General features: G+C 32.3%; 1 protein-coding gene across 1 annotated transcript; it reads right to left on the bottom strand.

Moving 5' to 3' along the window:
• Positions 1-3,891: 3,891 nt before the first annotated feature.
• Positions 3,892-12,328, bottom strand: LOC132749941 (dynein axonemal heavy chain 5-like; the record flags this gene model as incomplete). Its single annotated transcript, XM_060739883.1, is given in 11 exon segments — positions 3,892-4,257; positions 6,141-6,403; positions 6,925-7,197; positions 7,548-7,774; positions 8,502-8,823; positions 9,143-9,264; positions 9,396-9,586; positions 10,028-10,386; positions 10,699-11,037; positions 11,560-11,715; positions 12,160-12,328. Coding segments are annotated over 11 exon segments (2,578 nt in total), but the record flags the coding sequence as incomplete, so codon positions are not given.
• Between the last annotated feature and the right edge of the window lie 200 nt (positions 12,329-12,528).

Raw genomic sequence — 12,528 nt, 5'->3', positions numbered from 1 at the left:
ACTTATTTCTTTACATATACATGAACATGTAACGAAGAACATATATACAAAAGCAGCCGCATGTATAAATAGATATACTAAGATATTTCCACTGAATATATATATTCGGTCATTCATATTTACACCCATAATTACACAGGGTCATAACGACTTGCACAGCTATAAAAGAATTTATGTCTTGTTGGAATATTATAGCCATAATTTCATAAAATTTAACTGCATGCGCCTGGTTGACTTAACAATTGTGTTGAATTCTCCTTAATTTTATTTTTGACGAGTTAGTTTATATTAGAATTGGTTTTTGTGCTCTGCCTTATTTAATTAAAATGATAACTGTTTAGTGAATTAATATACATTTTATATCAATTATTTCTTCGTTTTCATATTGTAATTAAGTAATATTAAATATCTATATTCCTCTATACTGCTAAAATGTTATGAATGGTATATATAATTCTTAAACATATGTCTGTTGTTATTTAAATAGGTTGAGAGGAGTTCTAATTTCAGTCACGGCTTTAACGTAATAAATTTAGATCAATTAAACAATGCCTTGTTTCTATGGAGCAACAGTGCTTACTTATTTACAAGTCCTCTTTAGTTTACAAGAAAGAATAGCATTTTAGCTGCCCTGTTCCCATATTTAAATGCCACCAGATTAATTAAGTGATGTCATTTATAACAAGGTTTTTATGTCTGAAATTTAATTACAGTTCATTATCTACTTACATATACAATAGAACATTTAGCCTCTTTCTTTCCTCCAATTTGGACTCAAACCCTTAATTTCTATGATATTTGTATTTTTCAGATTATAAAGTCTGTATATTGGACAAAGTTACGACAGGAGAGACTTCCAATTTCAAGACCCTGGTTACCGTGAGGTAGGTTAGAATAGTTAATCACTTAAGCTATATGTGCGAACTGTCAATGTTTGATGGGGTATGAAATTATAAATGAAGGAAAATATATACTGGTAGTTTCTGTAGCAAGATATTTATTTCTAACAGATATTGTAACAACTAAAGTAAAATCACAGATACAGTTATAATACTACAATAAGATAAACAGTTGGTGGACGGAAAAATGATTATTACATTATATCACGTTTCGGAATAAGCCAATTAATGAAAAAGGCGGGAAAATTGAATTTAACACATTTCACTTATTTTTGTCAACATTTCTTGAGAAAATATGAAACAAACATTTGTCTTTTCCCGAAAATTAGTTTGAATAATCACACTAAAAGACAACAAGAATGGATCGTCGTGAATCATCATTAATTAAATTCCAACAATTTACCAGCAGTTTACTCAAGTGGGAGGATAAAAGAACATATATAACAAAATAATTCATGCAAGAATTTTCTATAAAATCAATCATTAGGTACGTTACATGTAATAGAAATATAATAATAATGATTTTATAGAAAACAAAAACTCTCCCAAAACTAGATAATTTCTGATCACATTGTACTGTATATAATATAACTCCTATAATCAAAGTATATATAATCATTACAACTCTTGGCTGATTTTTAATAAAAAATCACAGTTTTCTTTTTAATAATAAAACATAAATAAAGAACTATCTACATCATGTAAATAAATTTTATAGATAATTTTCTGTAGAATGGAATGGACGGATTTTCATATACATTTGTAAGTAATTTTGATACATATATCACAGATGACAAAAAAATTGATGCACAAATAAACATGTACATGATATTATATCAATAACATATAAAATAAATATATCTAATCAATTTAACTTTTATTCAGTTAACCATGCTTTTATCATGGATTTCCTCAACAATTTGTACTCTTTAATTACAAATATAGTGTACATTTTCGAAAAAAAAAAAAAATCATATTATTTTGGTGCTTATCTTTCAGGTCCTTTTCCCAGAATATAATTACAATACTAAATCATGACATTTGAAAAAAATTCAAAACAAAAAAATATAATGGGAGACAAAATGTACAAATCATATCATATAATCACCCAAGAACACACTGCGTGCATTAAAATAAAGTCATCATGAACAACAGGAAACAGATAGAAAGGTGTCTATGTAAGAAACACTACTGCACTATTTTTACCAAATAAATTAAGTTTATACTAACAAAATTAATAATAATTATGACAAATATCTAATGACTATAAATTTCAAAATCTTTACAAAATTATATAAAAAATAAAAAAAGTTAATTCAATTTAATATCTCATCTCACCCAAGCATAAGATACAATGTATTATCTTGAAATACCATGCTAAAAAAATTCTTAATGTAAAAGACAAATATTCATAAACTTACATCAATTAATGCATATAAAAATATAATAAATATCTTCAGAGAAAATTGAGACTTGTTGTTTTTCATGTATTTTTATCAAACATGTATGTCCAGAAAAAATGATAACGTTATTTTAATATGTCACACTTAGTATATTACTTTGTCGCTGAATATTTTGTTGATTATTATCACATATTAATGTCACAAAGTTATTTTCATGATAGTTTATTTAGTATCGCACAATAACGCCACACCTCGTAGCGTCCAGTGATCGGGATTTTGATTTGTCTTCAGCAACACTGAGGCAATGAAGGTAAGGTCGGTTCTTCGTGGTTTCTTGTAAATTGGAAAAAAACGTACATCCCTCGGATCTGCTCCGCCTGTGCTGTTAATTGCGTAAAATGTGTATGACGGGCATCAACTCAAAGAGGACCTTCGGTTTTTGACTCGATAAGTTTGCAGCCTCGCTTGTCCCAACCGCTCCCTCGGAGGTACAGTCCATACACGTACACACCCCTCCGATGGTGGCGACGTGATGTCATCTTTCATGTTTCTTGTGACCTCATTATAGAACAATGACAGTATCCAGTGCCCAGCCCTTGTGTGCTCTTGTCACTTCCTGTTGATAGTGAATAAATCAATTTTAAAATTTGAAATCGCATGTCACTTAAGCATAATATCTTGACAATAAAAAGTTTGAGGTATTTATCAGATACTTTGTTCGAGGTATTATCAGATACTTTTAAATATACATATAAATGAAAGTATGTTTATGGGATTTTTGACTTCCGTAATTTCACACATTCTGCTTACACATTTCTAAAAAATTGAATGAAATGAAGAATTATAAAAAAAATAATAAAACAGTAATTTTTCAATGACACAGAAATCTCATTTTATTTTGCCATTTGCCTAATACATACAAAAAAAGAGACATATTGCAGTTTCACTTAACATATTATCATTTAATTAAAATATGGATTTTTTTTTATAAAAATACAGATTTTTGTATTAATAAGTGTGAAATATTAAATGTAAGTCAAAGGGCCAGAGTGATTTATCAAATACACTACCTGTCTCATGCTGTAAGGAAGCCCTGGGCATTGAAGAAAACCAGTCATCCAGGAACGTGTTAGGACGGGCGGCCCTCCAAAGCACCATGCACTGAATTGTGTGTTTCGGTCAATTAACTCAGTAAACCAGAAACCAAGGGTACTTGAAGTCCAGGAAATCTGAAATTGTAATGTTTGATACAATGAGTACTTGGGTGAACATAGCTTTTCTTCCTTTTAGGTTTGTCTCACATACTAACAATGATCGTGTATAGCATGAATCTAACAAAAATAAACAAAATCAAAGCAGAACTGCCCTAGTGTTTTGAATATTATGGGCACGAAACCCCCAAACATTTATGGTTTTACACTGCTTTACTTCTTCAAAGCACACCACCTTAGTGCAAAAAAGGGTAAACTCTTTGTATAATTTAAAAGAAGTTAATGCACTAAGGTTACAAGCAGTTTATTTTAGCAAAATGAAGCTTGTTAAGTCCAACTTTATATCTGCAGAACTGAGAAATAAAATTACCTTTGCCCAAACTTTGGGTATTCTAGCATCATTACATGCTGTCAAGGGCATCTCTCAGATTCTCACTCATAATGATGGTACCGTCAATTGCTAGTTTAAGATCATGCAGCGTAGAGCGGACTATCGATATTACACGCTGCATTCTGTCAATTTCCTGTCTCAGGAAAATGTTCATTGGCTGTAAAAAGGACCCATTTTCTGAAGCCTCTGTTTCACCTCAAAGTCGAATGTAGTCACTGGGAAGTTTTTCCAACATGTCATCGCAAATTCTCGTAACGATTGACTCACGAGTCTCACCAGATCCACCACTACTATCCTTTGGCTGAATGCTCAATACTGTGTCCAGAATGACCTTGGCTGTCTTGCTTGAATACCTGCATAAGTTAAAGGTAAGATTGCAATTAGTTCAGGTCAGTTTGTATCAAGTTTTAATATTTGTACACACTTGATAATAAAAATTTTAACACTCCATGCACAAGATCCATTCTAAGGGAAACTAGAAATGTGTCATCATGCCACGGATGCCCCCGCATGCAGCCAAAATTTCAGATGGTGCATTAATTATTTTTTTCATTTTAAGTTCAAAGCCCTTAAAACTTTAAAATGTTAACACAAACAATTTTCATACAATGTTCAAGACACTGAAATTATTCAGTCTTAACCTTTTAAAAATAACATATTTCATATTTGTAGCCAAAATAATGGCTAAAAGTATGAGTGCTGAAACTGAAAGTACAAAATTTTTCCAACATTCAGGAAAGATAAGTTTGTCTAAAATCATTGAACCACAACCAAATTCATACTTAAACTGCTTATTCCTAAGATGTATCTATATTATTTTCAAAGTGAAAGGGACATAACTCTGCAAAAAAAATCATCAAACCCTGACCAAATTTCAACTTGACCTGCCCATTCCTTTGACATATCCATATGTCAAATTTAAGTTGAATATGTAACACTGTTGGGTAGATAATGAACAGAAACTGTAAATTTCATATTATTTTCAAAGTGAAAGGGGCATAACTCTGCCAAAAATCATTGAACCATGACCAAATTCCAACTTGGCCTGGGCATTCCAAAAACATATCCATATCTGTTGGGGAGATAATAAACAGAAACTGAAAATTTCATATTACTTTCAAAGTGAAAGGGGCATAACTCTGCCAAAAATCATTGAACCATGACCAAATTTGAACATGACCTGCGCATTCTTTTGACGCATCCATATGTCAAGTTTGAGTTGAATGTCTTGTACTGTTGGGGAGATAATGAACGGAAACTGAAAATTTCACATTATTTTCAAAGTAAAAGGGGCATAACTCTGCCAAAAATCATCGAACCATGACCAAATTCGAACTTGGCCTGTATTTTCTAATGACATATCCATATGTCAAGTTTGAGTTGAATGTGTTGTACCGTTGGGGAGATATTAAACGGAAACTGAAAATTTCATATTATTTTCAAAGTAAAAGGGGCATAACTCTGCCAAAAATCATCGAACCATGACCAAATTCCAACTTGACCTGTATTTTGTCATGACATATCCATATCTCAAGTTTGAGTTGAATGTGTTGTACCGTTGGGGAGATAATGAACGGAAACTGAAAATTCACATTATTTTCAAAGTAAAAGGGGCATAACTCTGCCAAAAAATCATCGAACCATGACCAAATTCGAACTTGGCCTGTATTTTCTAATGACATATCCATATGTCAAGTTTGAGTTGAATGTGTTGTACCGTTGGGGAGATAATGAACGGAAACTGAAAATTTCATATTATTTTCAAAGTAAAAGGGGCATAACTCTGCCAAAAATCATCGAACCATGACCAAATTCGAACTTGACCTGTATTTTGTCATGGCATATCAAATACTTGAAATAACTGTAAAAGTTTAACTTGTGCATTCTTTTCTCACATAATTCAATTACTTTCACATATTTATCACTCATTCAACAATTCTTATAAATTTGGACCTTTGGACATTCTGTATGTGTGAACTGATACATATCCCTTATTGTAAGATAAATCTACAGCCAGATTTGACGGTTTTAAAAAATGCATTGCCCTTAGGCTCTACTAGCCGAGGCATCTTATCATTTGTACTTGTTTTACTTGGTCAATACCTTAACCCATATCTTTGTATCCCATTCACAATAAACACTTAATTGGTGGCATTGAAAGAAAGCTTAAAAAATAGTTTACATTAAACAACAAAAACAACTAAACTCATCCCTCAAAAACTGTTGTAAAACTTACGTAATGTCAGCATTTGGATGCAGTCCAAACACCTCTGTGGTGTCTGTGTTATTTAGAGCATTGATGAACTCCATGTACTCTCCGATCTTTGTACATTTAGGTATAACATAGCCCTTGTAAAACACAAATGTCGGGCTGAACATTGGTTCACCAAACCATACTTTACAGAATGTGTTGAGCAAACGCTTGTCAAAGTCATCAGTGACACGCCCACCATACTGGATCTCACCAAACATGTAACGTACACATGTCCAGTTGACTCCCTGTAAAAATAATTATTTGAGAATTTAATTAATAAAATCTTAATCATCTTAGTTCAAATACACAGAAATATTTAAGTTAACTTCATAATGATATGAAAATGCTTATTTGATTCTACATTATTTTGTTAAAAAAAAATCCAAAGAATAAATCTTAAAGTCAAAACTTTGAATTAAGTCCATTGCTCTCTTAGCAGAGTGTTTTGGCAATCTTATTTTCAAATTACTAGTAAGTATGCTGTCTTGGTAACAAAGAGATTCTGAAAACTGCTTGAGAATTTTATTACTGAAACAAATCATCTATCTAATTTAAAAAAAAAAAAGAAAGAAAGAAAGACAGAGCTATAATGTCATAACAGAAGTACTAATATGCATATTTAGAGCCTAGCCTGCAAGAAGCCAAGCCATTTTACATGCTGGTTGCTGCTCAATTTTGAAATGAAAACCCTTAAAAATTCTTATAGACATTACCAAAATCAAAGCAGGTAAGTCAATTTAAACTCAACAGGGTTTTAACAACTAACCTTTTTAAGATCCATGTCGTCTAAGTGATTCTGTACAAACTGTACACTGGCATTAAAATCTGCAGCATTAAACTCGTATGGGATATTCCAACCAAGGGGTCCAAACTTCCTACGCTCCTGTACGACTGTATGCAAGAAAGCTACACCATACAGCATTGGCTTCCACTGTGGCATGTTGGAGATATCCAAGAAGTCCTGAGTCATGCCAGCATATGATCGTTTTATACCTGCCTTAATACCTTGTGGGGGTTCATTAGTGAACTTGATGGAACACTGAAAATGATAGCAGAAAATATAAAATATTTTCATTTTAAAGTCCATTAATTTAAATACATGTATAGATAAATGTTTAAAGATTAAAGTGTATAGTAATGGAAAAAAGGAGTATAATTAATAAAAGCAAAGTTTTTAAAACCAGAAACAAATAATTCAGTAGGCTCAGTAAAATCTTTGGCTAAGAAGAAAAGATTACATCGTCGATGTACAATATATTTGTTAACATATCATATCTTACTATAAAATAATATTCCTAAAATGAATTTTTGTACAACTTGAAAGTTTTCAACAAAGGTTGCCAAACACTATAAAAAAATTTGAAGGAAGCATCCACTTCTGGCACCTACCTGTAAGAAACTGATGGGGAATTTGGGATGTTCTTCTGTTGTAATCCATAATCTGAACTCTTCATGAATCGTTTCCGTTTCCATGATAACGTCAAGACTTTCAACAACGTAATCCAAACTCAAGTGACAATTCTGTAGCAACAACCATCCACCATTTTGTACACTCAATGTCAGCAGACGTCTAGCATGCACCTCTTGACCTTGACCCATAGAAATGGCGCGGATTTCTGAAAAATAATCCGAAGTTGTATAGAATTTATTATAAATTGTCTTGTCATCATCGGTATGTTTCTACAGCTGCATTTATAAATTATGAACTATAGTGCATGTATTGAATTTAAGATTTGAGTATTATTTTCAGACTTCTGCCTAAAATGAAACAAGAATCTATTTTATTATTTAAAAGCTACAGATACATTTTCTAAAAAGGTACATATACAAAAAAGGTACATGTACATTGATTTGCAGTCCAAACTGGTAAAATGTTTTTATTGCTAAGTCATTTCAGACTTCTGGTAAGATTTCTTTTTTATTACCATATTTTCTCACCATTAAGACAGACTTATAAGACGGGGTCCTTATTTTTACACAAAAAAGGCACTTTTGCTAAGACCCTCTTATATATATATAAAACAGGGAATTTTAAAATGAAATATACTACTGCACCTCAGTTTTTTTTAATGGAAAATTGTCAAAAGTCATTTCATATTTTAGTCAAGATAGGGTCTGTGTCATGTTTCTTTGCATGAGGTGACAGTAGTTATTGGTCTTCAGATTTACCTTAAAAAGTAAATCTTCAAGTTTATCTCATCTTAAGCCTTTAAATGTTTAAATGTATTAACTTAATAATAATTGTGACTGAGAAAAAAGTACATGTATTAAAAGACCAATAAACCAGTTACCTTTGTAACAAGTAAATGAATATTGACAAAAAAAATGAAGAATAATTCTTACCAATTTTATGTTTCTTGGCCAATGCTTCAATATTATTGGTAGGATCAGACCCAAGTGAGAGCAGACATACCAGTGGTGAGCGAGTATGACTTTCATACCACATCTTTTCAAGGTCAAGGATTACACCTTCAGCATACTTTTCTCCAAGGGTATCAGCAATGAATTTTCTAGCCTGTGGGAGAGTACGGTCAGGACACCAAGATCGCACTAGAAGCAGACGACGAAACACGTCCAGTGAGTTGTTGTAACCATCTGGAATTACCTCCTCCTCAGGGGCATCCTTGTCAAACCATTGCTTCCATTGTTTCTCATTTCTCTGAACCTGTATATATCAATAACAAACCAACAATGATGACAAGTGAAAAATAGATGTAACTTACGTCTATATCAATGTTTATGCAACATAAAAATACTACAAATATGTTTGACATCAGTTTGGAATTTTAAGTATTTCCAGTTTAAGTGACAATTCCTTTCATGGTTAATTTAAGAGATTCTTTACAGACAAAAAATAATGTGGATGTTTTTTTTTTCTAATTCAGAGTAAAGCAATACAATTACACAATTTTGAAGAGATTATTTATTATATCCATTTTTACTTCAGAAAGGTTCAAGAGAAAAGAAAAATATATATGACATACCTGATCTATGATTCCAGAAAACTGGTGAAGATTACTCAATTCAACCAAGTTAAGCCAAGTCAAGTCCAAGATCCATTTGTGTGGTTTGGGTTGTACCACATTCAAATCAAGAGAGGCACCACCTTAAATATATAGGAACAATTTACTTTTATTGATATCAAAATAGTAATTTGTTTCAAACTGAGTAGAAGCAATAAAAGTGCATAAAAATATCATCATCAAATGTCTCTTTAAAATCCAAATAGCTACATACCTTTAATGAGTGTGAGGAATTCCTCATGTTTGACCTTGCCAGCTGCCATGTCAATTTTCAAGGCCAGCAGTAAGGTGAAGGTCATCTTGTCCTTCTCATACAGACCACGGACAGCGTATTTGAAGACTTCAAATGTCATAAACTCTATAATGTTGGTGATACGCTTCTGTGTGATTGGTGATTTGGTAGACCTATGGAAATATAGAAATTATCATTAACTTTAATTATCATGACTATCAACAATTTTTTTATTTATTGGGTTTTATGTCACTTCACACAGTATAGCTCATTTGGCAAATTTCCAGCTTTACTGGTAGAGGAAGACCCCCGAGTGCCACTTTATGCATCATTTCACGCAAAAACGGGGACAACTAAATGACTGTCAGATCTCTATTAATGATATCTGTGAGTCATGACTGTCAACCTTTCAGTAAAGAATGAAGTAAATGCGGATCCATTACAAAATAATAAAACTACAAGTTATGTTAAAAGTTATATTATCAATTTCATTCAGATATATATAAACTTCACGAAAGTAATCTAACAATATCTATAGACCATAAAATGTACCATAAATAATATCTTATTACAAATGTTTGTGATTCTGATGAGACATTGAAAATGTAACATACCTTGCCATAGAAAGGTCAAAGAGTCCGAGGAACTGTTTCAGTGACGTCTGGTACATACAGTTCACCATGCTCATCTCTGTGATGAGGAAATACAAGATACTACCACGTGTAGCTACAGGTCGGAACTCTTCACGAGCCAGCGTTATCTTAGACTGTGTCTCATCAGCTGTTTGTAACTTCTGCTGCACATCCTGTGATGTTGCCTTGGTTACACGGAGCACATTTATCAAATCTTCATCATCAACAAGTGACCCTTGTGTACTTGTCAGACGGAACAACAAGTTGTCTTCTAGCTCCTTCATCTTTTTCTTATTGGCTGTTACATCTTCCATAAGTTTCACTCTTTCTGACTCCAGTTCCTGAATAAAACAAAAAGGTTGTTCATTAAGGTTAAATTGAAAGCCATGCAAAGCTGGTTTAAGTATAACAGCAGCTTTGACAATTTCCAAATAGCAGATTCCTAAAGAAAACACCTTAACTTAAAAAGTTTCAACTTTAATAAACCTTTTATAATGAGTATGTTTGGAAATAAAATTGAAATCTTTGAGAAGTCTTTGTTTTTCTCAATAATCGGACGAATAATCATAATGTTATCTTACATGGTCAACATTTTCTGCAAAAGCATATAACTAAAATCGCAAAGAATAAATTAAACATGTGTATTAACTTACAGCTTTCTCAGTAAGGATTACACGGCCTAGCAACTGGTCCTCAAGTCCCTTCATTGTGACAGCAAAGTCAATGATAGATGTCCTCGCATAGATTTCTGGTGTGTACATTGGGTTTGATAGCTTCGTTGTAATATACAGACTAAATCCTTTCATGATGTCACATTCCTTGTCACCGACCTTTACTTTCAAGGTCGAACCTACTTTGATAAAGTTCTTTTCAAGAATGTTATCCAGAGCTGGATCTAACTCCTCGGCAATGTCCTCAATCATGAGTGGACGTCCCAATGACATGGCGTCCTCAAGATGTTGTCGGAAATACTTGTGGTTGAGGGCAGTCAGCTGATAAAAAGGGAAAAACATATCTAAATTAGATCTTGATTTGAGTACTAGACCTACCTCCTTTATTTGCCTTGGAAGATGATTTAGTTTTTAAATTATTTCATCTTTGAGATTATTATAAAACTCATTAAAATAACAAATTCTCTTTCACTGGTGATTGTTTTCTATGGAAGAAATATTGTCAAATTCTCTTACATGCCATTCAGTGGTAGCAACAACTTATATCTAGATTGCAATTCTGCAGAAGTACTTTATCTTTTTATCTTTTAATTTCACTTCATCAATAACAACTTAACTTAGACACAAATCAAGTTCTTCTGAGGACTAATAATTTTCGTACATGCAGTAACCCGAGTATTATCATCTACTTTCCCTAACTAAGCTGTATAGCTTCTAAACATGAAAAAATTCAGTCTTCCCTTGCAGAATTGTGAACTATTTCATGTGAAGGGCAAGCAATTTAAGTTCAGTGACCACTTGCTCACAGTAGTCACCTGCACATATAAGACAACAATGTTGTACCTGTAATTCACTATGGGCTTCTCGAGACTTGATCCAGTTCTTGCCTTGACCTTGTGGATCAATGAGTAAAGGATAGCGTGAGGCTTTTGTCACAACAATACCGTTCTGTGTGGACAGCTCGTCATTTGGTAAACCTTGTAAATTCCACTCAGCAATCTGACAAAAATGATAAAGTCATGTTATGATTAGAGTTTTTTTTTATAATTAGTATATAACAAATGATAAAGTCATACTATAATAAAAGAGTATTTTATAATTAAAATATACTTTCATACACAAGATATCTAGTTACAGAAAAAACTTGTGGAATAAAGCAACATATTAGTGCTCAAGATCACTTTACAAGTGTTTTTCACAACATCTATTTGGCTTTTCTCAAAAAAAGTTCTATTTGGAGCGAAAACTTTGCACTTTAATTGAACAAATGAAAAACTAATATGCTGTATTAAGGTGAAGGGTTTCTAACATGCAGCCTTTATTTAGAGGTGATCAATTAGAGATGATCAATTTATAAAGTTGATCAATATAAAGTTTATCAATTTAGATGTGATCAATTTAGAGGTAATGAAAAACAAAGAAATAATTTTAGTAAAAACTTACGGTGTTTGGATCTACCAACATATCAATAGTGTTGAGATTTAATGTGAAAGGTATCTTTCTCGTCTTCAGTTCCTTAAACCAGTTCTTGAAGAGGATGGCTCGGAAATCTTGGTTAAATGGTCCACAGTAAGACAAGAAAGCTGTACATACCAATACATCACCAACAAGTCTGGAAAATAATTATTATATTACCAGAACATAAGAATTAATTGGATTGCTTGATTTCTAAAATAAAAAAAAAGTCTTTAAGATATCAGACATAGAAAGGGAACAAAATTATAAATCTAAAAAAGAATGATAAGAAACCAATATGGCTAAAGTTCAGATATACTTAGGTTATTTCTTGCATGTAGATCTGATTGCCACTGT

Source organism: Ruditapes philippinarum, unplaced genomic scaffold (genome assembly GCF_026571515.1).
Source record: "Ruditapes philippinarum isolate M1 unplaced genomic scaffold, ASM2657151v2 ctg26154_1_1_1_1, whole genome shotgun sequence".
In the NCBI taxonomy this organism is placed as follows: domain Eukaryota; kingdom Metazoa; phylum Mollusca; class Bivalvia; order Venerida; family Veneridae; genus Ruditapes; species Ruditapes philippinarum.
This window is presented reverse-complemented; position numbering and strand designations above follow the sequence as displayed.